Source organism: Pollicipes pollicipes, unplaced genomic scaffold, assembly GCF_011947565.3.
Source record: "Pollicipes pollicipes isolate AB1234 unplaced genomic scaffold, Ppol_2.1 Scaffold_4740;HRSCAF=5597_pilon_pilon_pilon, whole genome shotgun sequence".
NCBI classification, from domain to species: Eukaryota; Metazoa; Arthropoda; class Thecostraca; order Pollicipedomorpha; family Pollicipedidae; genus Pollicipes; species Pollicipes pollicipes.
The window spans coordinates 34,280,276-34,296,256 of NW_023596545.1; the positions used below are offsets into that span (position 1 = coordinate 34,280,276).

At 54.7% G+C, this 15,981-nt stretch overlaps 1 protein-coding gene across 1 annotated transcript in view; it reads right to left on the reverse strand.

The window, feature by feature from the left end:
• LOC119098256 (uncharacterized) overlaps positions 1-15,981 on the reverse strand; it is a gene marked incomplete in the record, with an annotated part of 53,629 nt that overhangs the window by 24,616 nt on the left and 13,032 nt on the right. The window contains 4 exon segments of the mRNA XM_037221179.1: positions 353-467; positions 1,922-1,972; positions 6,948-7,128; positions 10,157-10,290. Coding sequence (XP_037077074.1) covers positions 353-467; positions 1,922-1,972; positions 6,948-7,128; positions 10,157-10,290 — 481 coding nt within the window.

The following is a 15,981-nucleotide window of genomic DNA, read 5'->3' on the forward strand; positions in this document are numbered from 1 at the left end:
CGTCTCCATGGCCCTCTCTCAAACGTCCAGCACTTGACCGCTACTCGGCGCCTCTGCTTAAGAAACGATCTCGCGTTCGCAGTCGGTGCGAAATCAAATAAGTTAAATCCACTCTTCCAGCGTGAAACCAAACGGTGAATCACTTGAATCCATCTTGTAAATGGACTGATTCAATTGAGATTTGGGGTTTAATGCTGGCAAACTTGATCAGGATTCGTAGTTGAAATTGGATACAATGCAGCGCGGCGGCGCGGTCGGCGCCAGTAAAGGCGGGGTCCTGGAGCGTCTCGCCCTCCGTCCTCCACAGCACGGCCGCGGATGGCCGGCGCTGGGCAGCGTCGCCCGCTCTCACCCTGTAGATGGCCTTGTCCTCCTTCTCCTGCTCTGAGGAGTTGTAGCTGGAGCCACAGCAGGAGCCTTCGAACGGCGACTTGTTGCCGCTCCGCTCACCGCTCCGGCTGCTCGGCCTGCCCGGATGAAGAAACTATCATTCGCCTGACAGCCTGCCCGGCCTACCCGGACTCAAGAGCACGTAACTTGCCTGACTGTCTGCCCGGCCTACCCGGACTCAGGAGCACATTACTCGCCTGACTGCCTGCCCGGCCTATCCGGACTCAAGAGCACATTACTCGCTTGACTGCCTGCCCGGCCTATCCGGACTCAGGAGCACATTACTCGCCTGACTGCCTGCCCGGCTTATCCGGACTCAGGAGCACATTACTCGCTTGACTGCATGCCCGGCCCATCCGGACTCAGCAGCACATTACTCGCATGATTGCCTGCCCGGCCTATCCGGACTCAGCAGCACATTACTCGCCTGACTGCCTGCCTGCCAGCTCCCCCCGCAGCAGACCATTCTGCCCGATCTGCCCACCGCCACCGTCTGTCTGTCTGTACGTCCCTCTGTCTGTCTGTCCGTCAGTCTGTCTGTCCGTCTGTCTGTCTGTCTGTCTATCTATCTGTCTGTCCTGTCTGTCTGTCTGTCTGTCTGTCTGTCTGTCCGTCTGTCTGTCTGTCTGTCTGTCCGTCTGTATGTATGTATGTCGCTCCCCCCCCCCCACCCCCACTCCTCGGCTGCCCGCTCTGACCGCTGCTCTAGCTAGTCCTCCGTACTCTGCCCCGCCCGCCGCCCTGTCTGTATGCCCTCCTCAGCTCGCTCCTCGGCTGCCCGCTCTGACCGCTGCTCTAGCTAGTCCTCCGTACTCTGCCCCGCCCGCCGCCCTGTCTGTATGCCCTCCTCAGCTCGCTCCTCGGCTGCCCGCTCTGACCGCTGCACTAGCTAGTCCTCCGTACTCTGCCCCGCCCGCCGCCCTGTCTGCATGCCCTCCTCAGCTCACTCCTCGGCCGCCCGCTCTGACCGCTGCACTAGCTAGTCCTCCGCACTCTGCCCCGCCCGCCGCCCTGTCTGTATGCCCTCCTCAGCTCGCTCCTCGGCCGCCCGCTCTGACCGCTGCACTAGCTAGTCCTCCGCACTCTGCCCCGCCCGCCGCCCTGTCTGTATGCCCTCCTCAGCTCACTCCTCGACCGCCCGCTCTGCGCACCTTGCCGCCGTTCACCGCGGCGACGCAAGCTGCACGATGTTTCTCCAATAGCGTCAGCGAGGCTATAGAGAAGTCGTTGATGTTCCATTAGAGTCGAGCGAACCCCATCAACTTCGCGTTGATTGAGTGGACTCGTAGCCTTTTTGCTCTCCTTTCAACGCGAAGTCATTTACAATCTGCATTTCCGTACCCGGTCTCCAATCGCTTAAAGGACGCATTGTCCAGCGTCGATAGCACAAACAAGCCAATACAGAGCTGTCCCACACGCTACAGACACATGCAGGCCCACGTGAGGGATAGACGGCCGGCTTTTCCGACCAACAAAGACGAACACGGCAGCCATCAGGAGGTAGCTATGCGGGAGAAGGGCAGTCACTGACCTGGATGTTCTCGGTGACCCCTCGTACGGAGTACGCGTGCCGCTGGGGCTTCTGTAACGAGAACCAATGGCCCCGTTATCAGGTGGCAGGAGTGCCCCAACGCTCTTCGGCGAGCCGCGCGGCGTGTGGCGCGTTTAAGGTCAGCGCATAAAGGGCAGGCCCGAGAGAACCTGGCTCCATTCTCCCCCCCCCCCCCCTCCCCCCCCCCCCGTCTGCACGCGAGCTCAGGGTCAAAGTCGGTCTGCTGAGGCAGTCGTTGAATATTTGACAATTGAAAATGCGCTCTGTCACCAAATGAGGTGGTGGTATAGCATGTCATTACAGTCATTGCGTTATCTTGCAACGTATTCATTAACTACAATATCATGGTTTCAATCCCACAAGGCAATTGTGAATTCAATGTAAGACAAGTCGCTGAAATCAAACCGGCGCGTCTCGACGAATGCGTCACATTCCCGCAACAGGCCAGACTGGCGGTGCGGATTACCGCGGAGATCGCACCGCTTCCAGAGCCTGAGGCTCCGATGGAGAACTGCTGCGTGGGAGGGAAGCGTGCTCCTTCGGCCGCGCAACACGGAATAGGGTCGGGGGGGGGGGGGGGGGCGCTCGCAATGACGAGTCAGCGGGAACAAATACTGAAATTGCGACGAAGTGCCATATAGAGCAAACACCTAGCCCCGCAGTGAGCAAACGACCAAGTGATGATCGTAAGGCAACAAAACACCGACGCAATTGGAATGAGCGTCACTAAGTAATTCAGAAGCCATCACTGAGGCGGAATTATGAGAACACCTAAAAAAGCCGTACATACCATGGCATAAACTTCAAGAGAACGCTCCCATTCTAAAGACATCAAGACAAACATCAGACTTGATGACCTAGGCTGAATTCAATTATTCGTTTGCGTTTAAGTGTAAAAAACTTCTATAGACAACAAAATTTCACTTACCCTGAAATATGTTCCTCGGTGCGTCATCGCCCGATTACGTCAATAACTACAACAAAATCGTAATCGAGTAATAAAAAATCGAGTGCAACAAAATTTCACTCCTTAGAAAATATGTTCCTCGATACGTCACCGTCTGATTACGGCATAAAACGTCTTTATGTTGTCAGAGTCGCTGCCAGACTGGCCGTGTCAGAATTGTCACTGAAACGGACAGGCTGACTCACTTGTAGTGCTTCAGCTTGCCGAGAGATGGGGATGTTTGCTGGTGCGTGTTTGCTTAACCCGAACACCGCTGTGTGCCCGTGTTTTGGCCATTTTTCGTAGTGTTCCTGCATGTTGGCAGTGATTTTATTCTGTTTTCTTGCACTCACGTGCTTAGTTATGGTGCTGTTGAAGGGAATGTTCCAAAGTTGAAGATATTGAGGCAAGCATCCGATATTATTAAAATAAGCTCGTTTATAACTGTCGGTGTACTTTTAAGTGGAAAAGGCAACTTTAGACAATACGACTTCTCTGTTAAGTAATTATCCTCCTTAATACGCCATTGTTTAGTTGCGTCATCGCATCTCGAACAAAATTGATTGAGAACCAATTGACGGCCATTACGTATCGAAATCGTGCCTTCGCACGCCAGATAGGTACGACACGACAATTATGTTTTCATTGGCCTTGATCGCTGCATGGCCGATGGAATGGCAGGACTGGAAAGACGTTATTACAGCGTCATAGATGTTTAGGTGACCATGACATAGCCTCCCGAAATAGTCTGCACATTTTCGCGGGCGTGTAGATTAGAAACAAGAGAGGGTTCGGTCTCAAGAATGACAGGGCTGTAAACTATACGGAATGATCTTCCAAATGATTATTCAGTTCAAAAATCCATACAAATATGGAGCACTTCCTTCAAGTTATTCCACTCTCACCTTTACTTTCGTTATGACTCATACGACGGCCTGAATTCCTGTATCATGTTACACGAGACGTGGCTCGTGTTCACTGATGTCATGAATCATGGCGACGTTGGCCAGACACGAATTATTTCAGGATCATATTCTTATTGGTCTTGAACACCACATGACCAATGAGGTGGCGGTACAAGCGTAAAACTGCGTGTAAAAATCCTGGACAGAATAGGACAAGGGAGCAAGTTTTTTTGCACAACAAACCAACGAAGTATCCAGAAAAAAACAACTGACGGCCATGATATGTGCTTTCAGTGACGTCAAGCAGCCAAACTGCGCCTCGCACATCATCGTCCGCGCTTACCACAGCTGCGGGCGCCACATGAAGGCCTGATTTCCCACCGAATGGCTCCTGGCGTGGCAGGTCCCACATACAGTACTGAGTAAACTGCGCCAGCGCCCACGCGACGCCCCGCCAACACGAACCGCCGTACGGCACACCGCCCGTCGCCTCGATTGGCTGTCGGCGCAGGAGCTGGCGTATCACCGCGTGTATACACGCAGCCACGCCGGCGTCGTGCCCGTGGCCAGGTGCGCTGTCTGCTCTGACTTGGTGTGGCTATCGACCCCGGCAGCTGGCGTATCACCGCGTGTATACACGTAGCCACGCCGGCCCGTCGTGCCCGTGGCCAGGTACGCTGTCTGCTCTGACTTGGTATGGCTATCGACCCCGGCAGCTGGCGTATCACCGCGTGTATACACGCAGCCACGCCGGCGTCGTGCCCGTGGCCAGGTACGCTGCCTGCTCTGACTTGGTGTGACTGTCGACCCCGGCAGCTGCGTGGTGACTCGACTCTGGCTCACCGGGCCAGCTCTGGCAGCTGAGCGGTGACTCGACTCTGACCCACCGGGACCAGCTCCGGCAGTTACGCGGTGACTCGACTCTGGTTCATGGGACCAGCTCCAGAATCTGCGTGGTAACTCGACTTTGACTCACGAGCCAACTCCGGCAGTTACGCGGTGACTCGACTTTGACTCATGGAGCCAGCCTCGGCCGCTGCACGCTGACTCTCCCTTGACTCAGGGTCCAGCTTTTTCAGCTGCACGGTGACTCGACTCTGTCTCAGGGGCCAGATCTGGCAACTGCGCGGTGATTCGGCTCGACCGCCGGCGGCGTTCGCAGCGCCGCCGGCACAGCTGCTGGCTGTCCGAGGGTTGCCAATCAATGATCGACCAACAGACGTGAGAACGCTCAGCGTCCGCGGCTGTGGCCAGGCCGCGGTCGCCGACCCGGGACCTTGAGCGCCGCCTGGGTCCCGGGGGAGTCAGCACACCTGCACGCCCCGGCACGAGCGCGGAGGAGGCGCAGACTCGGGCGGGAGCCAGCTGCCGCCCCCGAGAACGCGGGGTTGGTACCGCGGGATGGCGTCGCCTGGCACCAGAACTGTTGGCGCTCAAGGTAAGTCGGTGGGGGGAAGCGGCGTAGTCACTCAAAGACGGACTCTTGTCGGTAGGCAGGGGGCAAGGGTATATTTTTGCCTCCGCAAAATTTGGAGAAGTTTGCCCAAACTGAAGACTTTGTGCCTCAACGCAAGTGAACAAAGTTCACATCACGGAGGTCCGATAGCTGAGCTAGAGGGTACTAAATCTGAATCAAGAGACCCCTACTATTGTCAAGGAGTCTGTTTTATGGATCATGAGGACGTCGTCATGAATTTAGTCGATCATATTCTGGGTCAGGACTCTCTTTGTTGTGGTAAGGGGGCCCTGTTCTATCTCGGTAGGCCCATTTTGAGCTAAGAGGCCATATTTTGGGTCGGCGGCCCTTTCATGTATCAGACGGCTTCAATTCCGAATCAAGATGCCCTACTTTTGAGTTAATAAAGCCCTTTATTACATTTGGAGGCTCCCGCTGTTAAACTTACTGATCCTACTCTGGATGAGGAGGCCCCTTTACGTTTTTTTTTTTTTGTATCGAGGAGACCTTGCGTTAATCAAAAGATCCCTATTCTGGATTTGTTAACGGTCGACATTCATGGATATTGCCACATGTCACATTTTGACAAGGGGTCACGTGCCCCGGCGTCCCCGTTCCCCCGTATGTGACACTGTCCAGGAGGCTGCGTTATGGGGAGGTTTTATTTTGTTTAGGAGCCCCCCCCCCCAGAAAAAAACCCTGCCCCCAACACAAAATCCGTGGCGTCGCCCCTGATGCGGAGGAGCGGGGCAGAGCGTGGGAGCTAATTAGGCAAAGAAGCACTATAGCTAAAGCAGCTATATAGTTCAATTAGCGCCCCTCCCCCCTCCCCCCCCCCCCAGCAACGCATTTACATCTGCAAACGTGACTCCGTCGGCAAAAAACCAAGCGTAGTAATCATGTCCCCACGCGCAAAGAAACACAAACAGAAGAACTACGACTAATGTAACCGATCACATAATCGGTGTTTACAGTCGTCATTATAGCTGCGGCTTAACAGCAGTTTGGGAATAATCAAATGCCATTGAACGGGCAGTAAGCACTAGCTGTAAAGCAGGTGCATTAAGTAAGAATTTCCCTGTAGAACACCTCAATCCAGCATTTCTATTATCCTGCTTTGCTCTCCTCAAGCTTGTCCATGTCTCAATAATTTACGAAACCAAAAAATGGTTTAATGAGCAACAAGTGACCTTAATGAACTTGGTGACGTAATGACCTTCCCGACTTTCCGATCGTCTGCAGTTTCTCCGCCTCGCTGAGGGTACCGCACGTGGTAAGGCCGCCGACCCGCCGACGACGACGCCAGCTATCGCATACAGTTGGCCGCAGGGTGGCCGGCTCCCCCGCGGGTGTGGCACAGCCGGCACAGCTGTTCGTGCACGCCCGGTCCGTGACGTTCATGGTTCGATCCAGCGCCGAAGAGCGGGACTCTTGCACGCCATGCCATGTGGACTGGCTCGTTGCACGTCACCTGCGGCCTGGCTGATGGGTCACTGACCCGGTTGTCGAAGACGTGTGGCGGGCGCGCTGACCTGTTGTGGGGTGACCTAACTGGCCCGTCGTAAGTGGCTTGTGACTGGCCCAGGGGTGAACTGAGCTGGTGCGGAGCGTCACTGACGGACATCACACCTTGGGTGACCTTGACCTCGGACCTGATGACCTGCCGTGGGCGGCCGGAGCCCCGGCCGGCGGACTGACCTGCTGTGGGTGGCCGTGGAGCAGACCGACGTGTTGGAGCGCGAGATGAGCGAGTCGCCTCGGTTCACCACGCCCTTGCTGGTTATGCTGAACGTGCGCAGTCGGTAGATGTCGCCGCGGTCGCGCGGGTTGTACGGTTTGTCGGGCAAACTGCAGACACGCGGCCGCTGGTGGTTCGGCACTGCGGGTCAGACGAGGCCGGCCGGTCAGCTGGCGCGCAGGCGGACATCATGACCTCGGCACATACGCTGAGGGGTCGGTCGCACGGGCATCTGTATAATAGATGTGCCTGGAGCCCTTTCCAGCACGCACTGGGCACGAGGTTGTTGGCGTGGTTTTAGCGACCCCCACTTTTTGAAAAGGTGAAAGCGACACACGTCGCTACGCACCCTTTTGTGCAGCGCCGGAAAATGTAGTGGAAATATGAACGCTCAGGGACCATGGCATGACCAAGCTTCGAACCTGCCACCCCCAGCTCCTCCCCCCATGTGAAGCCAGAGGTGCTAATCGCTCGGCTGCTGCCGCACTGCGCCGCAATACGCTGCACTAAAATTTGCTTGCGGGGTCACCAACATTAGCCCAATGCAATTTTTGGCCAATGCAATTTGGCCAAAGTATTACTCGTAAACCCACGGCAACTTTCACTTGCAGTTTCCGGGCAGCGTGGTCCTATTTTTGCTTTGCGGACACTCCGAACTATCGTGACCTTATCATAATCAACCACCGAGCCTTTAGGCTGAATGCCTTCATGACCTACGAGACAGACCCGGGATCTACAATTGGCGGCTGAATCCACGAGCAGGATTACTAGGAAATAATCAGCGACCTGTGCATATCAATTGTGGAATAAGTAGGCACCGTTGTGTATCAGCCACCAACCATTGTCTTAATGCTAGCTTAACGGCCCGTCATCCGTCACTAACCGCATGTTTACTGTCAGTTGTGGAAGGAGCGCACTGGCCGCCCAAGGACTGGCTAATAATGCACTGTAATCTGTCCAGGAAGATGTTGTGACGTAGCTGCACTTTTGTATTGCTTGCTGGCTGCTGCTGATGAGGAAATGTTGCAAACTTCTGTACTCTACAGCGCCAATAAGTCTTTGGTTGACTGGTCTCGGCCTGGATTGATTAAAGCAATCTTTGGCCTTTGATACACAACGGTGCCATCTTATTCCACGCTTTATATGCACAGCTCGCTTGTAAGCTTCCCAGAACGGCTGGATTTGCCTCTTTGAGCCGTTCGTTTGTTGAGGGAGCACTGGGCCACACAAAGAAAGTTCATCGCTTGGTTACACGTGCAACGGGCTTCATAGGAAATCACAGAAGCAATATATCACAAATGCCAAGCAATATGGTCTAGCCGCAGCGTTCTTCGAATTACATTCTCTAGTTTTCTAGCCAACATCTGAGGGTTCAAAATTACGAAACTTCTGCCGCACATTGAGCCTTCTTCACCAGCAATGCCGCATCCTGGTTCAAGCCAGAACTTGACAAATCCTCCGAGTTGGAGGCGAGAAATGCCACTTCATGCAATTTCAAGTCGTAAAGCCAGCACAGCTGACTTGTAGGCAATCGCGCGGTTCCTGACGCGATCGCCTACTTCAGTAGCATGAAATTACGTTTGAAAGTGATACACGCCCAGATGATTTGACCCCGGCCAGCAATACCAACTTTCGATCTGTTGTTTACTGATGACGTAATACATTTGTGATCTGTGGTAACATACTTTCTTGGATTATCCGATTGTACGGAACTCATTCTTTTAAGTTATACCGAATTTGTTTGCAACTGCCCACACCGTTCAACAACTACCATGGTAATGACTGGGTTTGGACTGGTTCGACCCCACACAGGTAGTCGTAAATCCATGGACTTAAAACTTTGTGAAAATTTTGGTGATGCTTGGTGGATGGTTTTGATGAAGGTGATGTGTTGGTTTTTCGTGCACGTAAGCAGGATGTATGCAGGGGGACACAAGTGTCACATACCCCTTACCCTTCTCTCAGCTCCCGAGGATCCCTTTGAGCTTCTCGAGAATGACGATTGAGCGTTTAATTGGGCGTCGAAGGGCTGTACTGAGGTCGTGTTAGGGCGCACCGACCCGTAGGAACGGGCCGTATCGGTAAGAGAATTGGGCCCACAAAACAGACTGGGCCACATCCGGTGCCATATGTTGTGGAGGGATAGGGGGGGGGGGGGGGTTGCCAGATCACTTAACTCTATGCCTCTCTCCCCTTAACAAGATGCTGGCTGCGCCCCTCCGTGAAGCACAGGTGATCGCTATTGCAACAAACGCTCACCATTGTTAATCGCAATTTCAATAAATTTTCTTCAGCTAGGACGGATGCTGGTCGCCTGCCCTGGAGGTATGCCCTCCAGTTCTTTGACGCTCCAGAAACTCATCCGGAACTTAAAAGGAGAAACACCTCTACATAATTATCCCTCGGGCCAGAACATCATACGAAAAATAGTTTGTTTAAGTTATTTTTTTCTACGCAGGCATACCGTGTGAAGTATCTAATAGCAAACCTCCAGTTACCTTGAGACCCTTTTTCTCTTTTTGAAATGTCGCTCGTCACGAAACTGTAAATCCAAAAGAGCTTTCAGCTATGTTTCTATGAACTTTGGAGAGAATCATAAAACCACAGACAAACTTACCAGTCCCATCAGAGCAACAAAAATGTCACCATTCTTGAACTTTTTCTTTTAGATGACGGTGCCACAACGCCACAGGCCTGGAGCACAGTGCTGTTGTCACAATGCAGGTGACATTGTGGGATACTAGCCTCCCGTAGGATTCTGTTAGAGCCGGAACCCCGACAAAGAACTGCAGCGCAAAAGGACAGAACAAACGGCAAAACTCACGGCGTACCTGAAGAAGAGTGTCATCTGCAAATTCCTACTCATCTAAGTCAAAGCTGTTTTTGGTGGGTGCCTTTAAACCTGTGTAGCTTGTGGTGGGCTGCACGGTTACAGCCTAAGCGTCCCCAACTCACTATGGCGACATACCCCCAACAGTGCAAAACACTATGGCGACATACCCCCAACAGTGCAAAACACTATGGCGACATACCCCCAACAGTGCAAAACACAAAACACGCCCCTCCCCCCTCCCCCCCCCCCCATTCACCACTGCTGCCACGAGCCTGACGTGGCTGCAGGGCACGTGGCCGTCACGTGACCGCGCGTGACCGCCGGTCGGCCGCTGACCTGGCAGCTCGAGGAAGTTGGACGTGCGCCGGTGTCGGAAGCGGGTGCAGTCGAGCGGGGTCGGCTCACCGCGCTCTGAGTCCCGGCTGCTGCGACGCGACGCCAGGTACGCCAGGTTCCCGCCGCGGAACGGACTGCAACGGAGTCGCTCGGGTCAGCGGAGCGCGACTTCCAACAACATTCAGCGGAGTTTCCGGCAACTTGTAAAAACTGTGGCTCGCTGTTTAAAAACAACAGCCGACAAATCGAGTTGGATTGGCGAGCAATTTCAAACTGCTTCTGATATTCGTTTCGATAAAGGCACGTAGCCGAATTATTAAGGCACATATCTCTCCTTTATCCTGGTTAGTCTACGAGGAATCAGGCTAACAGCACTGTCTTATCCATATCTACCATGTTCCTCGCCGATGCACTTGACAACTTATGTAACTAGAAGGACCGACTGGTGTTCAGCTTTCAGCCAAGTTTATCCATGGCATCGACCAACAGGGCGACAGAGGCGCGCCGGTCGCCGAGCGAGCACGCGGCTAGGACTGCCGTCGGCTGACGGAGCCGTTTACCGGCGTCTCGTTACGGTCCGGTGCGCCGGTCTAGAGGCCGAGCCTCGCCCGCCGATCCGACCGTCCAATTACCGGGAGACGGAGCGGCGCCAGGCGGCGGAGAACCGGCCGAGCCCGGCCACCGCCTCGCCGGAGCCGGCTGGGCTAGGCCGGTTGAGCCAGACCCAGCCCCGCCGGAGCCGGCCGAGCTAGGTCACCGCCTCGCCGGAGCCGGCCGAGCTAGGCCGGTTGAGCCAGACCCGGCCCCGCCGGAGCCGGCCGAGCTGGGTCATCGCCTCACCGGAGCCGGCCGGGCCAGGCCGGCTGAGCCAGACCACAGCCTCGCCGGAGCCGGCGCCGGCGAGGCCACCGCCTGGCCGGAGCCGGCCGAGCTAGGCCGGTTGAGCCAGACTACAGCCCCGCCGGAGCCGGCCGAACCCGGCCACCGCCTCGCCGGAGCCGGCCTAGCCCGGCCACCGCCTCGCCGGAGCCGGCCGAGCCCGGCCACCGCCTCGCCGGAGCCGGCCGAGCCCGGCCACCGCCTCGCCGGAGCTGGCCGAGCCAGGCCACCGCCTCGCCGGCGTCGGCGGCGCCGGCCGGGCCGGCGGGACGCGCGGACGGCACCAGCATCGGCGCGGGACCTCGGCGCCGCAGGGTGCCGGGCTGCAGACCTGTTGGGTCCTGGCGCGGCGCTGAGCGACGTACCAAATGAAGGCGTCGTCCTACAGGAGGTGGCCACAGATCGTGGTGCGCCAACTTTGTTGAAGGAGTGAGCCCGCTGCTGTATCACTGGATTGTGGCATAACTTCAAACAGCGCAGCACGCATTAAGGCGTATTGGTACCGATTGTTCAGTTAGGTGGGGCTTTAAAAAGCAATGTCTCAAGTAGCGTTGCATTCGGAATATCTCTCAGATTTCTGAGGGTCAAGAAGGGTGAGACTGACGCTTCGTAATTGGCACTGTTCTAAGGGTTTGACCTTAAAGTTGCCGACTCAAGAAGCATACGTAGCCTGCAGGCATTCCCAATCTTAAATGAAAATCATTTGCACTCAAAGCATGCAATGTTCCCAAAAATGACGTGTTAACCGTATCATGGTGCCACCGCGCCTGTAGGAGTACAAGCACGTGGAATGTGTTGATGCTCCTCCTACGTGCCCTGACACGTTAACAACCGCCAGATGGGCCAGCAGATCGCTGCCGGAGGACATACATCATGCTCACAAAACGAGAGGGCGCTCACATGGATGCAACGAGTCCAGCAAAGGCGGTGACCGTGAAGATAAAATTGATGTGGCTCTCAAGCGAGGCTCACGACCTGTTCTGAGAACGTCAACGCATGGCTTCGGCGGGCTTCACGGTGAACAGCAGCTTTGAAGCAGAGCCTCTGGCCTGTAACAGTTATGAAGAGCTGTAGCTTGTATGCAGAGTTGGCCAGGGCGATACGGAAACATATCGGATCGGATCTCCGACGTTATGAAGTGTTTTTGCAAAGAAAGTGAGTTATTGCGCCGTCCCTTTGCCGGTTAATTCACTCAGCGACTGTGACTGCGTGTTGGAAGCGACCCGGGCACGGGCTGTGCTCGGGGCTCGCACGACGACGGCCGTGGAACATGTCTGTATGATCAGCGCCGGCACGTGGTGTGTTCCATTGCGTATTCTTGCAAAGTATAACATGATTATGTGCGATAAAGCGCGTCAATGTTCTGTTCATTCTCTCAGGTCTGGTTGCCTGGCGACGTCTTAATGTCGTCGGAACTAGAGGGAAACACGTTTGGGCAAAAGCGACTGCTAAGAATCGATTCCAATTTTACGTAACGAACGTAGTTCGCGTGAAAAGATTGAACTGACAGCTGGCGGCAATTGTATTACCGTGCACTTTCCATCGGAAATTGGTCACATAGTGCAGATGAACGCTCCTTGGTGCATCAGCCATCGTCCAACACCTGTCATCTGCCAGAGGTCCGTCATCCCCGTCATCACCGGGACGTCATCCCCGTCATCGCGGGACGTCATCCCCGTCATCGCCGGGACGTCATCCCTGTCATCGCCGGAACGTCATCCCTGTCATCGCCGAGAGGTCATCGTCATGCCGATTCATCCCGTCATCGCCGGACGTCATCCTCGTCGCCGGATCATCCCGTCATCGCCGGACGTCCCGTCATCGTCATCCGTCCGTTCATCCACCGCGGATCCCGCATCGCCGGACTCATCCCTGTCATCGCGGACGTACCCCGTCATCCCGACGTCATCCCCATATCGCCGGGACGTCATCCCCGTCATCACCGAGAGGTCATCCTCGTCATCGCCGAGAGGTCATCCTCGTCATTGCCGAGAGGTCTCTAGTCATCGCCGGATTCATCCCCGATCGCGATTGGTCTTCCGAGCCGGGACTATCCCCTCAGGCGGAGTCATCCATCCCGAGAGTCATCCTCGCTCGCGGACGTCATCCCCGTCATCGCCGGGACGTCATCCCCGTCATCGCCGGGACGTCATCCCCGTCATCGCCGGGACGTCATCCCCGTCATCGCCGGGACGTCATCCCCATCATCGCCTGGACGTCATCCCCGTCATCGCCCGGACGTCATCTCTGTCATCGCCGAGAGGCCATCCTCGTCATTGCCGGGACGTGTCCTGGTGTCGCACCGGTCTACACCACCACAACTGCGGCACGGCAGACGGCTGGGTCTGCTGGTTGTTTCCTTTCCGCACTCCCATTACCATATCAAAGTACATTTCGGCATCGGTTTATAACGCCTTCGGTCTGTCCTAAACGTTCCTGCGCTTGGGGTGATTTGCGCTACTAGACATCGACGAAAATTGCCGTGTGGCGACCTCATCGCCGCCATCTTGGGCAAATTTTGGGGCTGCGCAGGGCACGGATGCCATGGTTTCTGCTGCTTTCGGAAGATAAACTATTTTGTATTCCAACGATACTAAGATTGCGCATAGAGGACTTGCTCCGTGACTGACACAGTGTCGTAGTGTGCAGGTCGTGGCATTGTACGTTGATGACCTGGTCAGTTTTGTATTTCTAAATTGTTGTTGCGGGGTTCCATGCCAGAGTAGATGTTGAGCAGTTTTTTTGTGCGCCCTGGCGCTATGCATTCATGGCAAGTGTAAATCCAACGTCGAGTCTTGGTAAGTCTAAGATCAAATTTATTGTGCCAGGCCCGTGGCGAAAAGGAGATAATTTATCTCGACATAAGCATGAAAGGTCGCAGCTCCTGGTATTTCGGTACCCTGAGTTCAGAGCTATTATACTGACACTTATCGGTCTTCAGTATACCATGAAGTGCTCGTTAAGACTTGGGTGACCTGGGCTGGGCGACCCTCTGAGGGCATGCCTGAATAATAGCACTACGTGGTTGTGCAGAGCCGTTGGTATTTCATATTTGATATCACTTTTGGGCAGGCTTGCTAATCATGTGAACAAAGGAGTCATAGACCCCCACCCCCTACGGAAATATCAGATTACAACGTATTGGTTTTCGATATCTGAATTACCGGCATGAGCTGAAAAGGCACTTCGCTGACTTTGAAAGGATCTTTATTGTGCTGGGGGTGTATAGATGAAAGCATCCTTAGTGAACCGCGCCACGTTTGGCTGGAAATGAGTAATTCCTCAGCGGTAAAGCAAAACTCTATTGCTCAGCTGTGCTCATCACTTTTTGCAATGCTGCTGGCTTTTGACCACAGCCCCGCAGTTGGTCGAATTTATTAAGAAGAAACGAAAAAAGAGTGTTCTCTACTGCCGTAATTAATGATAAAGGAAGAGCGACGCACATCGCCACGCCTATGTGAAGTACCAGTGACTGCACTGACCATAGTAAAGCTCAGGGGCCATAGCGCAGGCCGCGATTTTCTATTTTGTCACATGTTATCATCTAGTTCTTGACACGCCCTTATACTTGCTCGCACGTTACTGTGAGCACTTTCGGCCTCCGTTTTTTTCCGCTGGCTTACGCTTATTCCGGCCCACGAATACCCGGTTCTCCTCTTACTGTGATGAAGATGCACCGAGCATTGGCGCTTTTGTTATCCCAACATACGGCCAACGCCCCACAGCTGCGGCCGGCGGCCATCCATCACCGACCAAATCACGCCTGGGGACGGCGCAGCGCCGCGCAGTCGGCGCGGGCCGGCCGCGAGGAGGCGGAGGGACGCGACACGTCGTTTGTCCTGCGGCGACACGGCCGCGCCGCGCCGGGACAGTGTCGCCGGGCGGCGAGCGTGGCCGGAGCCGCGCCAGCAGGGCTGTGCCGGGCGCGGAAGAGGCCCGGCCGCACACGCAGTCTCGTCTCCCGACTCGCTGATGTGATCGCGCCCCTGGGAGCGGCCGCCGCAGTGCATCAGGATTCAGCGACAATCTCATGGCTGTCAGGAGGACTGAGCCGCAGCTGATGAAGTTGGTCAAGGAAGCAGTTTGCCTGGATGGCCAGTGGGGCGGATGCAAGTGGCTAGCTGGCGCGGATGTCCGTGGCGAAGATGGATGAGCCCGGGCGGCCTCCTGTCTCTACTAGTCTATTTATTTTGCTGCGTATTGCTGGCGCAATTCGGCGGCTCGGTCGGTTTGATATGCTAGCTCCAGCTATCCTTTTTTATCTAGACCCGTCCACCAGAAGTTTGTCTGGAAATGGCGCACCCCATCGCTGCTGACTGGAACTTTCTTCCAAGTTAAGGAATGTCTGACATTTTACGATATTGAAGTAAACATTAGATGTGATGAAACAAGCTCACTTGTAACTATTGGTATCCTTTTTGAGTGGGAAAGACTGCTCTAGGCAGCACAATTCTCTGTTTAGTAAATATGCTCCTCAATACGACATGGTTTGATTACGTCATCGTACCTTGCACAACATTGATTGAGAGCCAGTTGATGGCCGGTATTTCTGGAAACGGCGCTCACGAATGCGAAGCATGAACGCCTCGACAATCATATTTGTCTTGGCTTTGATCGATGCATGGCTTGTGGAAGGACAGGATTTGAATGACGTTATAATGACGTCATGAATGCCAAGTTGACTTTGAATATTCTCCCCGATATGCATTTCCCCATTTTCGCGAGCGCACGACTCAGAGACTAGAGGGGCTTAGGTCTTAAGAAGGGTGGGATTATGAACAACACTGGAAGATCTTGAAGATGGCTATTTCTGTTCAAAGCCCCGTGTAAATATGGAGCACACCCTTTAAATACAATGTCGAAGCTTTGACAAACAGACAATTTCTTTGACATCGACTGAAGTGGTCACCTGCAAGATGACATGCATACATCCAGACACAGTGTAT